Source organism: Nematolebias whitei, chromosome 17 (genome assembly GCF_014905685.2).
Source record: "Nematolebias whitei isolate Nwh7 chromosome 17, NemWhi1, whole genome shotgun sequence".
Lineage (NCBI taxonomy): Eukaryota > Metazoa > Chordata > Actinopteri > Cyprinodontiformes > Rivulidae > Nematolebias > Nematolebias whitei.
Genome location: NC_056514.1, coordinates 32,569,006 through 32,592,975, shown reverse-complemented (window position 1 = coordinate 32,592,975; position 23,970 = coordinate 32,569,006). Strand labels below are relative to the sequence as shown.

The 23,970-nt window shown below is 38.3% G+C and overlaps 1 protein-coding gene across 1 annotated transcript in view; it reads right to left on the bottom strand.

Annotated features, from left to right (window-relative positions):
* dock1 (dedicator of cytokinesis 1) overlaps positions 1-23,970 on the bottom strand; it is a gene marked incomplete in the record, with an annotated part of 276,885 nt that overhangs the window by 42,110 nt on the left and 210,805 nt on the right. The window contains 9 exon segments of the mRNA XM_037691498.1: positions 2,870-2,974; positions 3,130-3,219; positions 6,065-6,184; positions 9,118-9,208; positions 10,755-10,795; positions 11,184-11,340; positions 11,633-11,718; positions 15,344-15,492; positions 15,919-15,977. Coding sequence (XP_037547426.1) covers positions 2,870-2,974; positions 3,130-3,219; positions 6,065-6,184; positions 9,118-9,208; positions 10,755-10,795; positions 11,184-11,340; positions 11,633-11,718; positions 15,344-15,492; positions 15,919-15,977 — 898 coding nt within the window.

Here is a 23,970-nt window from a genome sequence, read left to right as displayed (position 1 = left end):
GGTCTGCAGAAAGAAGTCTGGAGGATGGTTCATGTTGAGTAGCATGCTACTGGTCAATTTCTACTCCTTGACCTGGTCAATAACTCTCTGGATGCTTTAGCAGACCTGGGGAACAGGCCCTACTATGAGCTGAACCAACTGACCTTTAAGGTCAATGGTAAAGTGATAAGTGAGGCCAAGCAGTGAATCTCACATACCTCCTAGTCTTACTATGGCTGAGGGGATGATGTAATTCATACAGAGCAACTTGTACTGCAAATATGTCAGTACATTGCTGTGTACTTATCTTAGCAGGATGCATACAGGCATAGCCCTCCTCCAAGGCCTTAGATAGTTCAGGCTATGGTACGAGACCTGGGATTCCCTGGGCACACTTCTATATGATGTGAACAGCTATAGACCCAGAGGAGCAGTAGCCCTGATAAGAGGTGTGACACACTGCACTGCCCCACCCAACAACAGGTGATGCTGTAGCAGTGCAAGTGGGCATCCAGTCAAATGGCAAGTCCAGACCAATCATATTATCTGCTGTTTGATTCACAGCAGCCACTGGGTGAGTTTATGGTGATAGTTGATTAGTTTATAGGCCTCCTAGTACTCATCAGTTGATGCCAACTCCTATCACGTGTGCTCGGGGAGTTTGAGGCTGATCTCCATTAGAATATTTGCTGACAGAAGATGCTCTGATCTTTAATCAAGGTGAAGCACCTCACCTCCAAAAGTTGAAGGGAGTAGAACAACACCCACGGCAGCCCTTGAAGTTCTAGTGGACCTGACCCAACTGGATTTGTATATCTTGGGAGAGGCAGCATCCAATGTGTGAGGTTATGTCAGTCTAGTAGGTGGAGAAGCCTATCTGACTCACAGGATACTCAAATCTGGGACTGGGCAGTTGCTGCTATTTCAGTAATGGCAGGACCTGGAGACAGTTTGGCCAAAAAAAATTGAAGTTTGAGCCAAGTTTTCACAACGATTGAAGAAAGATTTGCCTAGAGCAACTTCTCTATGGTGGAACTGTCTCCCAATCGATTATACTGTTTTACAGATGGATCTCTTCTGAAAGGGTCAGTAGGTGCAGGGGTGCTGACCTTGCACCACTATAGCGAGAGAGTACAGTTACCCACTGGGTGGTTTTGATATCTCTATAACAAATATAAAAAGGATCTTTAGTCATTTATTCCTAACAGTCTGTCACACAGACACATTTTATTCCAGTTTCATTAAATGAATACATGAAAACTCACAAAAATAACAGTTTTGAGATATAGAATAGCATTTTAGCACCAACAAAATGACTCTCAAAATGCAGTCAGCTGAAATATTGTTATACAGTTGATGATCAACTCAAAAATGATGCATTCTGCAGTCCTGGGTTAAGAGTTTTAATTTTTTTTTCCTTCCTACTGCTTATTCTATCCGTGAGTTTTAGATAGTGCTTATCTGGCAGAGATTTATTTATTTGGTCCCTTTTTCTTTCTCTTTTGTAAACAAACACTGAACAATATGCTCCCATGGTCATGTGCAAAAAGTAGACCAAAAAATAAAAAGTAAAAAATCAGCTAAATCCCAAAAACTAAAATACTAAAAAAGCCCTCTAGAAAGCCTGGAAACCCTTTTAAACTATCACAAATAGTATTTTTCTTTTGTAAAGACATTCAAGGAAATTAGGGGTGCTTTAAAACATTAACACCTGTATCAAAGTTCATGCTGAATAATCCAGATTAAAAAATCCAACAAAGTTAAGTTAGGTCATCTGGACGGTTTCTCCTTTTGTTGAGACATTTCATCCTTCATCCAAAGGACTTCATCAGAGTCTGAGTTTGTTGTGGCTCCTCGGACTGATGAAGTCCTTTGAATGAAGGACAAAATGTCTCAACAAAAAAGAAACGTCTAGATGACCTGACTGAACTTTGTTGAATTTTTTTCACCTGGATTATTGAGCATGGACTTTGATGTTTTGAACCACTTTGGCTATGGCTGCCTCAGAGGAGTCGACGGGGGAGAGGGCGAGCCCCAGAAACCATCTTATCACCAGCAAACTGGTTAACCCACTATGCTGAGTGTGCAGCTTGTGGGACTGAGTTTGTTGAGGCTCCTCGGACTGATGAAGTCCTTCGGATGAAGGATGAAACATCTCGACAAAAAACGAAACAGTCCAGATGACCTGACTTCACTTTGTTGGATTAACACCTGCTCTTTCTGTACATCCAAACAAGGTAGAGTTGCATGTTTTGGTTGTAAAAGCAATTTAAAAAGTGACTATTTCATTTCCTTTCACCTGGTGGTGAGTTAGAGAAAATGGCTGCTTGTCTCGTTTGTCTCTCTGTGTACCTGGAGATCTGTCCAGGGTGTACCCCACCTCTTGCACAGTGACTGCTGGACATGGGCACCAGTGACCCTTGTAACCCGAAAAGGAAGAACCGGGTAAAAGTAATGGATGAATGGATGTGGGGATGTGATGCCTTGTGATGCAGGTCAAACTCTTATTATGGAGTAAATGGTTTTTAGCTGAAGTTCAAGAGACGCGATCAGCCACTTGACTGGACACAATAGATTGGATCTGGGTTCATTTGACAATCCATTGCGGGTGGATTAACTGACAACAGATGTTAATGTAAACACTTAAAACAGGGTTAAACCAGACAGGTAGAATTAAGAGCGAAAGACAAAGGGATACACCATGAATCAAACGTAACAATGGAGTAAGAAATATAAAAATTAGGTATTTGACTTATTTCATTTTCACATTCAGCTCACAATTCTGTGAACAAATAATTAAACACAGCAGAACTTGTGGGACATAATGTGAGTAACAGAATCAACAGACCTTGATGGTTGAATCTGGAATATACTTGGTGAAAATACTCACACGTAGGAAAGAAGGGAACCCCATTCCATAATAGCCCACAGCGAAGTAGTCGGGTTTAGGCCGGATAACCTTCACTATGTTCTCATAAAACTGGGCCTGCTTCCGCTGTAGAGAGATTTAATGGCTCATGGATTTATCCTTGAAAACATTTACATTTAAACATTCAATAGAGCTGATTTTTCTTGCAAGGGTTACACGTTTGTACAGTTAAAAACTAATAGAAATTTAAATTTAAAAGTTAGCTACAAATATTTACTTACCAAGGATGCACTGAGCTGCTCAAAGTCAAACATTTCATTCTCATACTGTTCAGCCAGTTCTTTGCTCAAAAGGATTGCCTCCTCCCACATCTGTAAAGCACACAGACAGTTACAGAATGAAGTAATTATACAAAATAAAGCACATATAATTATGTTGTGCCAGTGAAAAGAAATTACCTCTCAGTTAGCATTTCTCAAGTAAAATTTCTTAATTTGCTTTATATCTTTAAAACATGCCTGAAGTCTAGCTAACTGATTAAATTTGTCAGGCTTGATGTATAGCTGAGTGTCATCAGCATAACATAATTTTATCAGTAATGATACAGAAATACACATTTATAAAGGGTTTTTAATGCTTTATTAAAAAAAAAGGCTATTCATGAATTTACAAACACATTAAAAGGCCAAAATAAGCATTTATAAATGTTCTAAGACACTGATTAAACATTGAAGTACTATTAGACAAAAGACAAGTCAGTGTTCCTCTTTTTAAGCAATGTACTATACCTGATTAATAATGTTTTAATAACCACTAATTAAGCATTTACAGCTTGATTAACAAAACTGTTAATTATCTATTGGCCATTTTTTTAAAGTCCAACTTTTGTCAAATGACACCAAGTCATACCATGATGTCTAATAATTTTGATTAACTTTCTATAGCCCTATTAACACAGGATTAGTTTTACCTAGGGACCACATGTACTAAATAAATTACTCCTCGTCTGCTTTTTATGTGGCACGTTTGCATGGGATAGCCAAAGCCTGAGATTTAGCTGAAATTTACGGACATCTTCTGGATATGTTAACACGCTGCATATTGCGTAACATCCACTTGCGTACTGTGTTACACCCGCTAACATCCGACCGTTACGGGTCGATAGGCTTTTGTGGTTCGGGACACTAAAGGTTATTTATGCACTCCAATGCAGCCTCCATTGCCAAAAGCAAATAAAAATGCACACAGGAAACAAAAACCGCCTACAGTAATTACGTATCAGATCTCGCCCACTTCTGTCCAAATCACAGAGATGCCTATTCACATTGGATTAGTATTATCACAGAACCTCGGAGTTCAGCAAAATATAGTAGGTAATTTGCAGGGGAATTTTTACTTTACAAATTACTGACATGGCCGATTCAGACGAGATTAACAACACAAACAATCTCCGTAATTATTACAAATAGCATGTGGTCCCTAGGTAAAACTAATCCCATGCAAATAGGGCTTATGTCCAAGTACAACATTTTTGTTAAATACTGGTTCAAGCATTAGACCCTGTGGAACTCCATGAGTAACTCTGGTGCATAAAGATAATTCACTACTGGCATGAACAAACTTGAGTCTATCACATAAATATGTTTTAAATTAGTTTAGTGCAGTAGATTTATTCCCAATATCAGAGTCAGAGATTCTTTATTGTCATTCCACCACATGTGGTACATGTGGTGGAACGGAATTATGTACACAGGGTCCCAGTTACATCAAACAACAAAATGTAACAGAAAAACAATGATAACATCTAAGATATGAACTAAGAAAAACAAACTAAAAATACATTAAGCACTAATAACACTAATTGTTTCTGTAAAGTGCCCTGAGACAAGTTTGTTGTGATTTGGCGCTATATATATAAACTGAATTGAATTGAATTAATAGCACAAAAACACTACGTTGAACAGCAGCGCGAACATGAGTCTGAGCATGCATGAACACATCAACATGAAACAGATCAGCAGCAACATGAAACAGATCATGTTCAAGTCTGTCACTGAATATTGTTATCATTCATATTAAATGAGCTCCGAAGCCCAAAAGGAAAATTATTAACCTAACTCCACTATCTGAGACATTAGATGATTATTAGTGAACGTTCACTAGGGCTTTTTCTGTGCTAGGGACTAAAATAGATTCTTTCTGTGTGAATATTCTTACAATTGCAAAGAAACTATCCCCCCCCAAAAGTATTTTTTTAAATGAAGAGGAGGCTGGGCATTTGGATATGTGAACATTTTCCTATTATGCCAACACAATTATTTTTTTGTGATCTAAGAGACAAAAACTCATTGCCATCTTCTAATTGCTTTTCTCCCAGAGCTTTGCTTGTAAAGGGTGGTGCCATGAAAAGAATGGAAGCCCTGAAACATGTTGAAAGACTTCTGACTGACTTCCTTAGAGTTGATTGAACTGAGCTAAGACTGGAGGTGGACTGAGTCCAGACTGCATCTCAGATCAGCCTTCCATCAACAAGAGCGGCGGCGGCACTAACACCATCTGGGACTGCTTTCTGTCTGACTCCTTTGACACTCGGATGAAACTCTGTTCCTCGGAGTGTTGATGTGTTGTTTTTTTTTGCAGCCACTATAACGCATCAATATCCTTCTTGTGGGTCTGTGTGTTTGTTTATACAAATAGTTGTCTCCCTGACGGAATTCTGCTGAGTGACAGCTGGCTGGAGAGGCAGGAATCAGGGCTGCATCCCAACTCTGACGACACACGCTTCAGACCTCATCCCTGAGAAAATTGGCTACAGCTCTGCAGATTCATTCCAAGCTTAGTTTACAGGCTGACAGAAACAGTGCTTTTTTATTGGGTGGGGGGTGGGGGGGAACAAAAAACAGTAAATGGTTGAAGAATAGCACATTAACAATCTTCAATGAAGCGGGATTTTTTCCTCATTCTCGAGTGGCACAGATGGCATTCAAGCATAGCACGAATGTGGAATTAAAGTAAAAGAGGATAAAGGACAGCATAAGAGAAGCAGGCAAAGGCTTTTATAAAAGGTTAGGTTATTAAAGGAACCAAATAATAATACTTTAGTGGTCTGAGATGCAACTTCATCCATCTAAAAGAAGAAAAACAATTGCTGCTCCACAAAATAAAAAGCACATATGTGCATGTGTGGTGAAGGCGTGTTTCTGGTACATGTCTTACCTTGCCCTTATCGAAGTAATTAATAATCTCTTGGTAGAGCTGGTCCTTGAGCTGTCCTTGAGTTGCAGCGTGGTACCCGTCTCTTTGGGTCAGGTGGGCTGCACATGGCTCATCTGACCACTACAGGGGACAAATTAGCAATGGGGGGTCAACACAGCAAAACGATGCAGAGCAAAAAGGCGAATAGGTGGCGAGAAATCAATCACTGACTTATAGCAAATGCAAATGGGCGAAATTGACGTGCAATTCCTTTTAACGCTGCCTCACTCTTTGGCAGGGTGAGGTGGAGATTTGAGACACGAGCAGTGATGCATGCTTTACTAAATATTGAACACTTCAGAGGGAGAATCAATGTATTGTGTTTCTGGAGCGATCATTCGAAGGGTTCATTTGCAAAAACAGTTATGTTGTTTTAGATTTATTGTCTAAATCACGTTTTGCACTCTAGGAAGTATCAATCAAACTGATATTGGCTTGCTTCCACTGTGAAGAGGCATCATTTGTGTTAATATAAACACCAAAAACAACTGAGTCAGGAAGATACTTTACGTTTGATTTAGTAAAAATGACAACGTGTCAGGAAAACACTAGAATAGATATGTTTATGTGCTTGTTCTTCAAACCAGCACAGAGAATAATAAGATTTCTGACAGGCTGGAGCAGCTTGGCAGGAAGAGGCAATTTGATTGGCCTGAGTGTAAAGACATTAAAATGTTATAGATTTGTCAGGATGGGTTTATTACCAGGGATTCCATGGCGTAGTTAAGGTCTTTCACCAGGTTTTGAAATAGAAACGCCATCGAATTTGCACATCCTGTCCAAGAGATGAGTGAAAATGTAATTTATTTGCACAAAGCTGCTAAGGTTTGAAGAGCAATGCAGGGAGGCTTTGCTTATTGATCTCTTTACAGCTTGACTGCAGCATTTACTCAGTACAAAGGATTTCCGCATTTATTTGACGATGGCCGCTGACCCCAGATTGACAAAACTAAAAGGCTGATACATACAAAGTGCTTTTAATTCATTAAAGCAAAAAATAAAAAATAAAAAAGGCAGATTTTCCACCTGAGGACTCATTATTATTTAAAAAATGCATGGTTTATTAATATTGGCAAATACAAGGTTTAGAATCCACCAACAGCATTTTATTCAGCTCAGAGTATTTTCAAATGTATTTTGTTTAAAAATAAATTAGATTTTTTTAATTTGATCACGAGTTCTTATGTATGTGTGCCTCAGCAGGATTCCACAAGAAAGAGGAGACGACGACGACGACAAGGATTATACTGACACTAGTAAAACAAGATTAATCAACTTCCACTAAAGCCCCCTCTTCTGGATGCTTTAATCTGGAAAACACAAACGCTGTAAATTGAGCAGATTTAACGTAATACAAGCAACTCCTGCAAACATGACCGTGACTAGTCGGAGAGGAAAATATGATTCAGTCACAGCCTGTTCCTCTCAGACAGAACCTGTGGGCTAAAGCAGCAAAAGCTATTTATGCAACTACAAACGAGGCATTGGGTGATGCACTTTTGGATAAAAAGCACGCAGTGATAACTTCAAAGTTATGATGTACTAAAACTCCAACTGGGGAATAGACTGCAGTTTGTGTGTAAGGATGTTTTTTTTTTAAAGTGTGGTATATTTAGAGCAAAGAGAAACTTACAAGCTACATTAACATAATGAAGGGTACCACTTTACAATAAGGCTCCCCTTATAGATGCTAATAAATATTTTATAGATGCATTATTAATTTCTCTATAAACACCTTATAAATCATTAATACCTGCTTATTATGCATTAATTAAGGATGACAGAGAGACAAACTGACCAGTTTCTTGCTAAATAGTGAGCCAAACCCGTTCACCTATATATTTAATCTAGAGTTGTTATATTCAATATTGCAGACTACAGTATTTTTCGGCCTATAAGTCGCAGGTTTTTTTTGCATAATTTACATGCCCTGCGACTTACAGTATAGGCCGAAGCAACATATTTATTGCATCTGGACTCTGTCTCCTTTTCGCCCTCTGCACATGAAAAATTCCTACAGGTACGGCCACGGGCACTCGTCCTCAGCCTTTACCTCGTCATTTTCTCTGTTGACCGTGTTGTCCTCTGTCTCCATTTTGGCTTTTTCTCCAAATCTTCAGTCCATGAATGACTCTCTACTCTACGGAGTTGTCCTTTACTTACATCACAGGTAATTGGAGCGTTCGTGATCTGAGAACCTTATTGGCTACAAAGATGCAGAAGAACGGCTTGAATATTAATTCAAACTGCGGCCGTACTCAACAGCGACTTCTGATTTTAAAAGTAGCGAAGTCGATTACATGGTCTAAATTGTACTTAAGGATGAATAAAATTACACGCTTGAAAAGTACAAGTACCCAAAAAAAAAATCAACTTAATTACAGTAATGTAAGTATTTGTAATTCGTTATTTTCACCCCTGTTATATGACAAGAAACTGGTCAATATAGTCTCTATCTTGCCCTTAAATAATGCATAATAAGCAGTTATTAATGATTTATAGTGCTTATAGAGGAATTAATAACGCATCTATAAACTACTTATTATCATCTATAAGGGGAGCCTTATGGTAAAGTGGTACAGAATGAAGTGATCATACCAAAAAAGCCTCAGAAGAACTAAACATTATTCTTACAGCTATTAAAAATAAGAAATATGCCTGTTTTCTCACATAAAGCACAGTTTACACTAGCTTTGATAATTTGCAGTAGAACGCTTTTCCTCTGTGCTCCTGTTCATTATTTTTTTCTCTTTTGGAGGAAAGATTACATATTAGCCATGACTTACGTTGGCAGGGTGAAAAAGATGTTGCTCAGCATTTCTGCCCCCTCAGCAGCCATTTAATGCCAAGGTTGATTTTACATGGATGCAGATCAATCGTTTATTTCTGTGCACATTTAAATTTAGAGACATACTGTATATTTGTTTGAAGCCTAAGGTTAAATGCTACTTGCCTGAAAACAGCTTAGCATTGACGAGAAGCAAATACAGAATATTTCCATGTTGTCTGAGTACCTTGAGCAGTTTTGCATGTAGCAGCAGAGTGTAAGCAGCTTCGGTGTAATTGTCACACTCTCTGTGGAGGTCGCACAGCTTGTACAGGTACCTGGTAAGAAAAAGTATTCATGTAGGGCTTCCAATTAAGTAACCATTCACACTTTACCAAAAATATTTTTTCAGAACATTTCAAAGAGTTTCAGTGCAAAGGTCAATATCCTACCTGTGGTAGATAGCACTTTGAACAACCTCAGGTTTCGAGAAATAGGGTAATCCTGATCAGAATACAAAGCTAATGGCTAATCTGAATGAAGTCAAGACCCAAGCGGATTGTTGGTCATCTTGAACTCAAAAGTTTTTTTTGTTCTCAAAATAACTTTTATACTCAAAATAACTAATAACTAAGTGCAACAGATAGCTATTAACCATAGAAATCTCTCTGTATAATTATGTACAGTAGTCCCTCGCCACTTCACGGTTCGACTTTCGTGGACTCGCTCTATTGCGGTTTTCAATGTAAGATTGAACACGAGGAATAAAAAAAAACAGGACACACGATTGTCAACTTTAGTATTTCTCATGTGATTGGGACAGTACTGGATACTGTACAGTATAAAGTTATCGAAAAAATTAAATCGGACAGGCGCCGCCATTTTGTAGTTTTCTCTCAATAAGCTTACACTGTATCCCCACTCATAACGACTACATTTCCCAGAAGCCAACAGTGCCCCACCTAGTTCTGTTCTGTTGCCTTCTGCTGAAATACAATACAATACAAGAGGGAAAGTTTTGATCTGATCGGAAAAAGTTTGGCACTTATTACAGTGATTTCGGCGCCTGGCGGATGCAGAGAGCTGCACAGAACCCCTCGAACCGGACCAGAACTGGACCAGAACTGGAGCAGAACCAGACCTCCAGACCCATCGGTGAATTTTGAGAGCTGGTAGCCAGCCCACGAGGACTTCCAAGCAGGATGCATGCCGCTGAAGTTCTGGTGCACCATCCGGAGCCCACCTGGACTTTATTCATCTCTTTCAACCAGCCCACAAGGATCTCCAAGTGGGACACACTGGTAAGTAAAATTTAGCAGCTACATACTGTATACAGTACTATGCATATGTTGTTATAATTACACAGGTTTAAGAGTTTAGAACATTACAAGAGTGTGGGAAGAGTTTCCAAAGCCTTAAAATATATATAAATACAAAAATAAATATAATGTCACTACTTCGCGGATTTTCAAATGTCATTGTTTACGAACATTTACATGATTATAACATTTTAGGACCACAGTTGTATAAAAGGAGCTATTCACTCTTTGATCTGTTCAAACTCAAGTTAGCTCATCAATCCAGTCAGGAAAAAACTATTTCTTTAAACTGAGGCTGTAAAATGAGCTATCTACAACAGGTAAGATATTTTCTGTTCATAAATCTTTCCCTACTTTAAAATTTCAGAAATATGTCCCTACCATATGTTTATTTAGCGATCTCTTTTAATACCTCTTTTATTTCTAATAGTGTTTGAGAGACAAAAAGTTCAGATGTGCAGCAGGAGAGAATTTATGTCAGTGTTTTGTGTAACAATCCTCAAATATATGAACATTCAGAAGCGTTACCATAGCCTGTGAAGCACAAAGCCGGACTGGATCTTACCTGATGTACATCTCTTCTCTGTCGATCTCCTTATAAAAGTTCTACGGCACAAACAGAGAGAACATTTAACAGCTTTAAAATATTGTTACAAGTCCCACAACGGCTGCAACGCTTATGTGCATTGTGCTCTTGGTGCATGAAACACATTCCTAGAACACCTAAGGTCTACTCTTATGCCATGGAGCAGACAAAAATGTTAACACAATCTCAGAATTATTATAAAATGTGAGAAAAACATATTGTTAGTTTTCCTCTAATTATACTATTTCACATAAAGTTGTAGTTCAGGTGACTTGCTAGGGAATAACGTCGAACATTTGAAAAATGCTTATTTTATCTGTGGGTAGACATGCATAATTAAAGCCAATTTATTAGATATATGTCCATTAGTGTTGTATTTGTGTTACTAAGTAAAAGTAGCCATCTTACGAGCACGTTGACAGTGCAGCTCATGCGATTTTCCTTGTTTTCATCGTGCATGATGGTCCTGTAGTCCAGCAGCCTCTCCAGCAGTCGCACCACCAACGTGACGAAGTTCTCCCCCGTCCTGGCCAAGTACACGTGCTTCCGGCAGTTCTCCAGCAATCTTAATAACGGTGTTTTGTTATGGACACAAGAAAGAGATGATACACACTCTTAAGTTGCTTTAGCAGTAAAATGTCAAACGTGGAAAAGAAAAAAAAGCTTAAAAGAAAACATTACTTTCATCCTAAACGGACAGCGTAAGCGTCTAATTGCATATCTAAAATAGGCAAGCTGTGTTGAGAAGTCGTGCAGTTATCAGCACTGTGGTTATTTTGAGGAGTGCCATGTTGCAATTAGCATTATCTAAGTTGTGAGTGGCTCAGACGTTATCCTGCCCATTAATCAGCACTTACATTTTCTGAAAGAGAACTTTGTACTGCTCATCTCCACGACCCCCCTCCACCTCGTGATCCAGCTTGGTGATGATCTCGTTCTCAAACTGCAATTAGACGGAGCAAGCGTAAATAATCACTGTGGCTAATTTTTCAATTCATTAACGCCATCTCCCCCGTCTCACCCTCTCCCTGCATCAACACTCGACTGGGGGACTCCGGGGCTCGACTTTAATCGCCACTTTCTCACAGCCCAGCTGGCTGTTAACGTGTTTTCTGTTCATTACGGAAGCTTTTCTTTGTCAGTGTAAACTTTATTAGAAGACGGAAACGGACTGCATCATGAGACATGACCCTTTTTTGCTTCTGCTCTGTTGTTGCTGGAGCTGTTGACAGTGATGCATGGACCTGTACCTCCAATATTTGAATGCAGCAGCTGTTAAGGAACAGATATTATTGCACTGAAACTGTGTTCACCGACTTCTTCATATACTCGTGTACTGACCAAATACAAGGACAGAACAGGAGAAAGTGGCCATGTAGGACAAGATATAAATGCTGTTCTCTGTTAGGAAATTACAGCTCAGAAAGGACAGAAAGCAGGTGAAATAAATGATAGCACGTAAAAGGGGACAAGACAAATAAATAAAAACATAAAATTTTAACTTTAATATCCCAGATCTTGAGCAATTTTTTCCACTTTTATCCTCAAAAAATGGTTTAACATAGGAATGCCTAAATTTACAGACTGTGGCCCAGATCTATACCCAAATTACCGTATTTTTCGCTGTATGAGTCACAGTTTGTTGCATAATTTGCATGCCCTGCGACTTTTAGGCCGAAGCAATGTATTTATGGATTTTTTCCCATATTTATAAAACAATTTTTGGCTGAGATATATGACCGTTTCACTCATTCTGACTGAAAAAAATCGAACACTACCATTCTCAGCCGCTAGATGGCACTTTAGTAAGGCATGCTGTTGTATCATGGGCTATAACATAATAAGCTTCTAGGTGGGGTATGATGAGCTTTTAGTTTTTCATTTTAGGCGGCACAGTTTTTCTTCAGTAATCATGGTATTTCATTTAACTTCGTGCAGGATTTCTACATTTTGCAGTAATTCCATTTAGAAAGCAAAGTTTTCCCTACACAAACATAACGGTAATTCATTTTAGGCAAATAAATTGCCTATTTCCTATAATTCATGTTAGGTGGCGCAGTTTTTTAGTATTAAAGGTAAATAATTTTAGACAGTGCAGCGTTTATGCAATTTATGGTAGTTCAAGACACCACAAAGTTAGATTGTGCAGCTATTTAACACATTACAGTAAATAATTTTAGGCAGAGCAGCTTTCCCTGCATTAACAGTAATTCACTTCAGGTGGCGCAGATTTTCTAACATATATGATAATTCCCTCGTCTAGCCTGTGGTTTCTTTCTGCAGAGGAAAGCTGTCAGCTCCACAGAGGTGCAGACCTGAAAAGACAATCTGCTGAATGAATAAAACTAGCATCGCTGTCATTATCAATACAATTTAAATATACAGAACATTTTCTGGACTTTTGCTAAGAAAACAATCCTTTAGATGGAACTTGCTGATTTCTAATTGAAGACCAGTGTTGGGTAAAATCTCCCCATCTTCAAAAGACCACAAAGGCCAAAAGGAAGATTTTTTTAAAGCAATTTGATACGAGTGACGCTAGCATTAGATAATTTGGGAGCCGCCTCTGAGGGTTGAAACCTGCTTGAGACATCGTCAAACTGAACAGTTGCATTCAAATAGAGTTACTAATACAGAAGTTAAACTACACTGTAAAACTCACGGACAACTTCCACTTATTATGCCTGTTGAAGCGCAACAAAAGATTTACAGATACTGAACAAAAATATAAACACAAAACTTTTGTTTTTGCTCCCATTTTTCATGAGCTGAACTCCAAGATATACCAGGTAAGTATTTTTTCAAATGTACACAACAGGCCTTTTTATCTGAAATCTTGATCTTTACAAAATTTGGCCTGGCCAAAAAAAAAAAAATCACACACTAATATTTTGTTGGATCGCCTTTAGCTTTGATTACATCATGCATTCACTGTGGCATTGTTTCGATAAGTTTCTTCAATGTCACAAGATCTATTTCCATCCAGTGTTGCATTAATTTTTCACTAAGATCTTGCAGTGATGACTAGACACTAGGCATGATGGGTGCATCACTTCACCTGCCTCTCTTCTTACCCTGATGCACCCATCACTCTGGAACAGGGTGAATCTGGACTCATCAGACCACATGACCTTCTTCCATTGCTCCAGAGTCCAATCTTTATGCTCTCTAGCAAACTGAAGCCTTTTTTTTTCCAGTTAGCCTCACTGATTAGTGGTTTTCTTAAGGCTACACAGCTTTTCTGTCCCAATCCCTTGAGTTCCTTCACATTGTGTGCATGTGGAAATGTTCTTACTTTCACTATTAAACACAGCCCTGAGTGCTACTGTTGTTTTTCTTCCATTTGATTTCACCAAACGTTTAAGTGATCGCCGATCACGATCATTCAAGATTTTTTTCTGGCCACATTTCTTCCTCAAAGACGATGGGTCTCCACTATCCTTCCAGTTTTTAATAATGTGTTGTACAGTTCTTAACCCAATTTTAGTAGTTTCTGCAATCTCCTTAGATGTTTTCTCTGCTTGATGCATGTCATTGATTTCACCCTTCTCCAACAGACTGACATCTTTTCCACGACCACACGATGTGCCTTTCAACATGGTTGTTTAAGAAATGAGAAGCAACTCATTGCACCAGTTGGCGTTAAATAACTTGTTGCCAGCTGAAAGATAATCACCCATGCAGTAATTATCCAATAAGAGGCTTGTACCTATTTGCTTAGATAAACCCATGTGGCGACTTAAAATTTTTTTTTTTGTAGCCAGGCAGTGTAGATCAAAAGACATAATAGATCTGCACACAATTCCTGGAAGCTGAAAACATCCCAGTTCTTGCATGGCCAGCATACGTCACCCATTGAGCATGTTTGTTATCATTGTTTTTCTTTTGCATTTTATTGTTGGATGTAACTGGGACCCTGTGTACATAATTTCGCTCCACCGCATGTACCACATGAGGTGCGAATGACAATAAAGAAACTCTGACTCTGATGTTTGGGATGCTCTGGATTGGTGTATATGACAGCATATTCCAGTTCCTGACAATATCCAGCAACTTCTCACAGCCTTAGAAGACGAGTGGACCAACATTACACAGGCCACAATCAACAACCTGACCAACTCTATCAAGGAGATATGATACACAAGACACTGACTGGTTTTCTGACCCTCCCAAATGCAGTAAAAGTAAACTGCACATTTTAGCATGGCCTTTTATTGTGGGCAGCCTAAGGCCCTTCTGTGCAATAATCACGCTGTTTAATCAGCATCTTAATATGCCACACTTGTGAGGTGGATGGATTATCTCAGCAAACGAGAAGCACTCACTAACACAGATTTACACACATTTGTGAACAATATTTGAGAGGCTTCTTGTGTACATAGAACAAGTCTTAAATCTTTGAGTTCAGTTCATGAAAAAATGGGAGCAAAAACAAGAAAGTTTTGGGTTAAGAAACATATAAGATATACTCCTGCTTTTGCATTTTGACGTAGTTTTGTTCATACTTCTCAAATATTACGATCCTTTTTATATTTGAAAACATTTACTACATGGTTTAGAATACGCACACGTTGAAAGCTGCATGTGAAGTGAAACTCGCACTGCATCATGTCAAAGAAGATGGGGATGGTGGCCTTTCGCAACTCGATCTCAGGAACCAGCGTCATCTCCAGAATTGGACCCACCATCTCGGGGATGAATTTGATCTTGTGGGGGCCTTAAAACAAAGAATAAGACACTTACAAATAAACAAAAAATAGTCTATTGTACCCAAAACATCTCAAACAAATGTATCAATGTACAAACTCAAGAGGTTTTGGTAATGATGAAAGGGGAGTCGCCAAACCCAACCCTCGACTCCCCGTGTTGCAGTATAATTTTATTCTAGTTTAGACTTGACTGCTACAGAATGCTCAAAAACCAATTAACACATGAGAGTATATATTCAGCTAAAGATATTTGCACGGCTGACAGATAATGACTTCCAGGATACTTAATTTGCATAGAATCATAAACACAAACTAAGAAGCCATTGTTGCTGTTCACATCAGCTGCAAAGTGGTGTGACTTTTATGCAGAAAATAAACTTTCTTCATGAGAAGTGAAAATGAGCTGTGCTGACAGACTGAACGGGTAAAATTACCTAGATTGTACCACATATCCCTGATTTCGAAGCCAATCTGTCTTCTCATGTCTTGGTACCTGAAACACAAGCATAGAAATTACGTCACACGTGCTGTTATCAAATTGTTAAGTATAAATTCATGTCAAATGGAACAGACATTTGAGATTTATATACTGCACTTGATAATTCACCTATACACACCAAGAGGGAAAAAGAGCCTCAAAATTATATCAATTTTAAAGGAATCTGAAACTGCAAAATATTAATAATATTAATATAAACTTGAACTTTTTTACTGTAATTGGCAGGTAGCAGCTTTTATTTGTGCAAATCAGGCTGATATGACAAACTTCATTTCAGTATTGACACTGAAATTGTCTTATTCTGTTTACATTAGTAAACATTCATTTTCCTAAGAGCATTCGGATTACTTTTTAGACTGCAGGTTTACTTGTGATTCCTAGAGTATCTAAAAGTAGAATGTGAGGCAGAGTTTTCAGGTATCAGGCTGAGAAACAGGGAAACACCTACAGTTTCAATCTACGAGGCTGGAAACTGTCTACTTTTAAGACTCGGCTTAAGACAACTTTATGATAAATTCTATAGCTAGGATTGACCTGGATTTCCTGAGCTTCCTCTTAGTTATACTGACATTTTATTATTAGACTGCAGTTTTTACTCTACTGTCCACTTTTTATGCATGGAATCATTGCTATTTTTAACCTGCATTTGTTTTTGTTTTTATTTCTTCCCATAGAAACTACACCTAAACCAACTGTTTCTTGGCTTGTCTGTGTCTCTCTCCTATCCTCTACCCTCTGCCATCAGAGGCAAATATTTGCTCATCTTGAGACCGGTTCTGATGGACGTTGCTTCCTGTTAAAAAGGACGTGCTCATTCCGCTGTTGCCAATGTGCTGCTCGGGATGGAGGACAGTAAGAAAGTGAAGACTGAACTGCTTGCTCACCCTAGTTTGATTAGTTTGACTAATTTACCAGTTATAGTGTTGACCCTAGATTACTGGCCAAAGCAGGGCGCTTGTCAGACAGGAGTTGGGGGGTGGGGAAAAAAAAAAGAATGTGGGGGAGGGCATGTAGCGGAACCCTGCGTTACTAACGCTAGATCGAAGCAACTTATCCTGTAGCGACTGGTCCTTCAGTCCTATCTCTGATCCCCAACCGCTAGCGAAAATTGCGGTGGTGGGGTTGTCGGTTGATAGGGTGGGGCGCCCTCCTTAGATAATGGTAGGGGAAACACTGATTTACTGATTTTATGATGTAATGTCTGTGAATGTACCATATTAGAGAAGAAACAAATCTACTGCAATATGATTTGAATATGGATCTAAACTGACCTCATGATTCGAACATTTTTTTTTTTTTTACAGTTTCTTAATTAGTGCTTCAGATAACTGTTTTGAATTGGAACTATATAAATGAACTGAATCGGTCTGATGTGAAAACAGTCGCACAGTTGAGGTGGGTGTACATCGCTCTCGAAATAATTGGCGTGATGCTACGTGTGTTAGCTACAGTGTTGCACTGCAAGAAAAGAAGTGCACAAAAAGCACAAATCTGCAGTGTCTTGTATAAATTAAAGGCACAGACACACATTTAGATATAGATATCAGTGTTTCCCCTAGATAACTTGACATGGCAGGGCACTCATCTTGTCTGTGATGTTTGTCGAGGGGACGGGGGAAGACGAGTCTGAGCTGTGCGCTGTTTGTACCGGCAGTTTTCGATCATCAGCGTGGGGGAAGAGGCAGCGTGAGCTCTGCCTTTAACTTTTTAGCTAGCATGTCTGTACTGCGTGCGGCTAGCTTAGTGCTACGCCAGTGCTGACAGGTGTGTGTGCACGTAGTTTGGTTCGGTAGGCGGGCGCTTGGTTCTGTTGACGGGGTGGGGCGCCCCGCTTGTATAATGATGGGGAAACACTGGATATACATTCTGAAATAAAGAAGCAGATAAAGATAATGAATGATGGACTTAATGGAAGAGTTGCATTACATCTGTACAGACAGTTCCAGACATAAAATCAATGTCAGTGTTGTTGGTGCACACACAGTGACCAGTGCTGTTGGTCATCGCTGTAAGATTTGGATTAAAACATGAAAAAAGGAAAGAAACAATAGAAACAATTTGTAGCTAGAAAACAATATTTAATGCACAATGTGAATTTTTGCCAAACTTTTTACATACAACCAAACTAATTCTATAAAGCAATATACATTTTTGCAATATGTTTCATAATCAAACAAATTTATTTATTGTGCTTGTTTGATGGTGAAGTAGCTTTTTATTTTTCCATGAAGTTATTTGACATAATAGCACAAACATATGAGTAATTTCTGTCCGAGCTGTTTCAGAATGTTTACATTTATCTTCAGTCTGCTGTCTGTCACTTACAACTTCCTTTGCTCTGGTTACCAAGAAAAATAAACTAAAACAAAGGACAGATGATTTTAATGTTTGCCTCAATATAAACCAACGATTCTTCAGGAAAAGGTATAAGAATGACTCTCATCCTCCCTTTTGTAATGGCTTTTTGTGACTTGAGGGTTCGTAAGCTGAACCAATCTGCATGACAGCCTGGCGCATGTTTCCATCCTTTCAAATCTGTCCCAGGTCACGCAGAGGACGAGAGTTGAGATGGAAAGGACAAAGAGTGAATGATAGATAAACTAACAAGAATGGAAACAAAGAGACAGTACAGAGACATCAGTTCAGTGAAGATGATCACAACAAAAAAGAATGGCTCTTGCTTCTTGGACAGAATAAATAATTTTTGGTAAAACAGTTCCAACCTGATATAATTTATCAAAACTAATAACTACAATAAGGTACTCCATAGAGAGAGCCATTTCCATCCTCTTTTTTTTTTTTATACCCCCGTAGTTCTGCAAGTCTATTACAGACTGCTCTCCTTGCTCTATTGCATGCTGATAAATAATTAGATGCATCTTTATTGCTGGTTCCCCATAGGGAATAACTGCACTGAACTCAATATTGTGTTTGAGCTTTTAGAGCAGACTCTTCCTCAACCTCTCTGCGTGGCTCAGCAGGTTGAAAAACAAACACACGCAAAAAAAAAAAATTGTTGCATAAATCTATTTAATAAGTCGTTCTGGCATCACTTCTCTTGCTCATCTTTAACCAACAACTGAGACAAATTAGCAAACATCATCCCTAAAAAAAAATCTAATGAACTATAAATTCTGTCGAAGACAAATGGAAGTTCTTGGTAAATACCCCCCAAAATTATACAACAAAACAACTAGTTTTACTCTATAGTTCAAAATGTTTAATATCCCATCCAGGACGCTTTCTCAATTCAAACACTGGAGACTGTGGAGTTGCAACATTTTAAACAGCATCAAATACTGTTAGGTAAGCCAATACATTTAATGACTTTATTGTTGAATGCAGAAAAAAAAAGGTGATGCATTATAGACGGCATCCTTGAGAGCTTTACTGTCTTATACGAATGCACAGATTCGCAACATGATTTTGTGTAAGCAGCAGGAAGTGGGATATTTTCCCACATACGGGCGTGCAGACGACACCGCATGAGGCACCACATTCTCATCCGAGCTGAGACGCATGGCGCTTCTCTGTCACACTCCTGCAGACAGCGAGACAGACAGCAATGACTGTTTGCTGTCAGGACTTACAATGCATACCTGTCAGCTACACGCAGAAGGCTCCTGCGGAGGTTAACTAATAATAACATGTCTGCAGAGGGTCAGCGGAGAGGTGCGTCGTAGAGTGTGTCGAGTAACGCAACTGGGTCAGGGAGGAAAGCTCACCGGTGAGAGGAAACAAGGAGAATGATTGTGAATCAAGGGGTGAGGGAAAGAGAAGATGGTGAACAAAAATACAGAGTGACAGACAGAGAGAGAGGAAGAAAAAACAAGATGCATGACTGACAAACAGTGGCTTGTAAAGACAGCTCGGGTGAGATCAAAGCCTTGAAGCGCAGAAATGTGAGATATGCACAAAAGCTGACAATATGATGTTCGCTCTGCTTATCACTCTTTAAGCGTATCATAACAGTGACATCACTGCATGCTCATTTATCCAGCTCTATCTGTGTTATAGAGTAATAAAACACGTATGTCTGAGATTTGCTCTTTTATATTATAAAAAATACAATATTTTTAATAACTTCAGTTCCTGGACCACTTGTTGGTGGGGTCTTATATCAAGTTGAGAAAAAGTTAATAAACAAGCCAAAGCTTTTTGAAAACATCACATTCTTTGGTGCACAAAAATCATAATAGTAAATCTTTTAAAGCTAAGCAAATAGTTAATTTATTACTTTAATCCTTAATGTCTTTGACTTTGCAGCATGTTCAAAACGCTCATTGATTGTTCAGCTGCTCGTAGTTTTAAATCTCTTATCAATGTTGGAGAGCTTCAAGATCTCAGTAATTAACTTGGCAAGTGCAACATTACAATCATTGGTTGAGAGGACGACAACTAATTAAAAAATGTCCTTGTTGGGAACAAAACCAATTATTGGCTAATACAATAAAGCTGAATGGTACAATCAGCATCGAGGCTGAGAGTAAGGGTAAGGGGTCCAGATCTCCCGTTGGACTAATAAAACTTTTTTGGACTATCACAAAAAATATAAAAAGCCCACTGACTAACTGATGCCAATAGATGAATACGTTGGTGATATATGACCTCACTTCTTATGTGATTGTTTTGTTCCCATTTATGATTGACTGCATCGGAAAAGCAGTTTTGAAAATCTAAAACTAGCTGGATTTTCACATGATGTGGGTAGATGTTACAAAATATTTCATGCCTGAGAAATTATTTTTCCAATTAGGAAAACTAAACGTACAATGGACGACAGAAAAACAATCCGAAGCACTAAAGACTGATTTGATTTTACATCATTTCTATAGTCGTGCACTTTTCAAGTTTTTCCAGCATCACACAGTACTGTATTTTTCAGACTATAAGGTGCACTTAAAATCCTTTAATTTTCTCAAAAATTGACAGTGAGCCTTATAATCCGGTGCGCCTTATGTATTTATTCTGGTTGTGCTTACTGACCTCGAAACGATTTTATGTGGTACAAGTGAACAATGTTAATACTGTATTTTTCAGCCTATAAGTCGCAGTTTTTTGCATAATTTACATGCCCTGCGACTTATAGGCCGAAGCGACATATTTATAGATTTTTCCCCATATTTATAAACCATTTTTTGGCTGAGTTATGACCGCTTCCATCCATTCTGACTGAATTTTTTTTAGCAGTACCATTTTCAGCCACTTGATGGCAGCAGAGTAGTAATAGCAATATGGCATGCTGTTGTATCATGTAATAGGTCAACGTGGCTATAATGACAAATTAAAAAAAAATCACTACAAAAACAACTGGACTTTATTTATTATACTTTCTTGTTTTTTTATTGAACTTTTTTGAAATTACCATGTCCTGGATGACTGAGAATATTCACCAGCTATTAAAGACTCAATCGGCTTGCCACAGTCTCCCCATCTTCATTCTGCTCGTTGCTTGGAACCGTCAAATCAGCTGCATCGTCCCAACGAAATGCAGCTAATTTGACCATTAAAGTGCATTTATTAAGCAAATGTTAGACTGAGACACACCTCTGATATAATTTCGAGCAAATAAATAATTGTTTTAGGTGCTTTTCTTGTTAAATTTTGATTAAACAAGTAGCGTTCCTCCTTCCTTTTTTCCTCCCCGTCTGCGCGCTCCCGGGAGCACCTCAGCAGCAAAACTATTTTTAAAATACAGCTGATTTGACCATTAAAGTGCATTTATTAAACAAATGTTACACTGAGACACACCTTTGCTATAATTTCGAGCAAAGAATTGTTTAGGTGTTTATCTTGTTAAATTAGTACAGCGACTCGACGCGTGCACGCGTCTCCTTCCACGTATCGGGTTTTGAAATCCAGCTGATTTGACCATCAAAGTGCATTTATTAAGCAAACGTTAGATTGAGACATTTATTATAATTTTGAGCAAATAAATAATTGTTTTTAAGTGTTAATCTTGTTAAATTCTTGTTAAAGTCCTCCTGTGCACGCTCCCGTGGCCGCCATTTGGCAGCCCATCGATTTTTGTCACAACACCGGCCCACGTTTCTGGGTTCTCAGCGGTGACGCTGTGACGTTTTCCTTAACACGCCTTATAATACGGTGCGCCTTATAGTCCGAAAAATATGGTAATATTTAATAAAGGGTTCTTAAACTGTGGACATTTTGTGATGATGCTAAAATCACGTTCACGTGTAATCAAATATTTTGGGCAATAAATAACCTTAACTTTGTTTAATGATGTCGTCTAATAAAAAGTGGAAAAATACAGCAAACAGAAAAGTTTAATAATGTGCCTCGTGTTAAAATATATCTTGAACTAGAACATTTAAAAATATATATACTGAAGGGTGGAAACGCAGCTACAGCCTAAAACATCCATTTTGTTATAATCTAAATGTTAAAAAATGCTAACATTTGGATGTACGATCGGTATAAAATATATAAAAACAACAAAGATCAAAAATAAATGTTAAAGCTGCTGCCATTGGCTTGTTATGATCTCCATGGTAACCACACATATGTGGCTTTTACTCCTTGACGTGATAAGTTAATGAGATAAAAACAGACTGAAAAGTCAGCCTCAGACAAATAGCTGTTGTGCAAAATCTTTAAGTCAAATCTTAAAAAATGTTAAACCAAGCAAAAAACTTTAGTGGTTACACATGATTTGTTTTTAATGTTCCTACAGAAGATAAGACAAGTATAAAGACCATTTTAAGATATTAATTGGAGATAAAATACAAATTATGTTGGTGAAAGATTAGATGTGCACTCTGTATTATGAGGCGATTTGAGAAAATCAAGTGTTGTAGCAGTGAAAGGCACACCAGGTGAAAAAAAAATCCTTGTATCTCAAAGTTAATAACCAGTAAGAGTTTGTTTACAAGAGTTTTGACATTTCTTTTTACACATTTTAAGTTGGTGTGAAAAATCTCCAAAAATCATTAAACATAATTAAATAAAAAAACCAAAATATATCAAAATGCCAGTTAAAACATGTAAAGTCCAACTTTCTGCAACCCATTTAAACTTTGACTGATGTCTCTACTGTGAAGTATGCCTCATCTACAGAGCTCCAAAGAGGGCTGTGTTTTCAAAATCCCTCTCTCATTCACACCTAGGAAGAATTTTAGAATTATCAATCAGCCTAACATGCATGATTTTGGTCTGCGAGAGAAAGCCGGAGTACCCAGAGAAAACCCACGCATGCAGGGAGAGAACATGCAAACTCCACCCAGAAAGGCCCTCAGGTGGATCCAGCAACCTTCTCGCTGAGAGGTGACAACTCTACCAACTGCACCACATTTCAATTTAATTAACTTCATAAAAATGAGAGTGGGAGGAGCATTAGTCTTTGAAGAAGGCTGTCTATTGGCATCCTTGAATCTTCATTTAGGTTTTAAATGTATACCAATCAAAAATATGTCACTTTCAGAAAGTGATGCTTGTAGTCACGTTTTAAGAACAGCTGAACTAGTTTTATCTTAATACTAGGTCTGTCGCAATAAACAATAAATCAATCGCATGATAAATGAAAATTATTGACCCCATTTTTATTCATCGTTTCTTCGTGTCGACATCTTTCAACTGAAGTTTTATAAGCTCTTCACTGACCCCTCTCTTACCCATTTCTCTTTAAAATCTGTTTTAACCATCCAAAATCGCGTTTTTGGATCGTTAAAAGCAGCTAAGTTGAGAAGCTAAGCTACAAGCTAAGCTAACATGCCGACCTCGGGGGGGAAAAAAAACCTTTATCTTGTCGAGCTCCAAAAATTCACCATTGAAACCAGTGCCTTCATGTAAAAAGTTGTTTTTCTCTGCAAAAAGAAACTGAGAACTTGTTTACAGATTTTTTTTAATTAAAAGTTTTGTGTGAAAAATGCTATGCTAAAGAGCTCAAACCACACCGAGGGTCCGCCATGTCTCAATGTCAACCCATGTCACGTCAAGGGGGCTCCCTCCCATTTTTCTTAAAGAGACA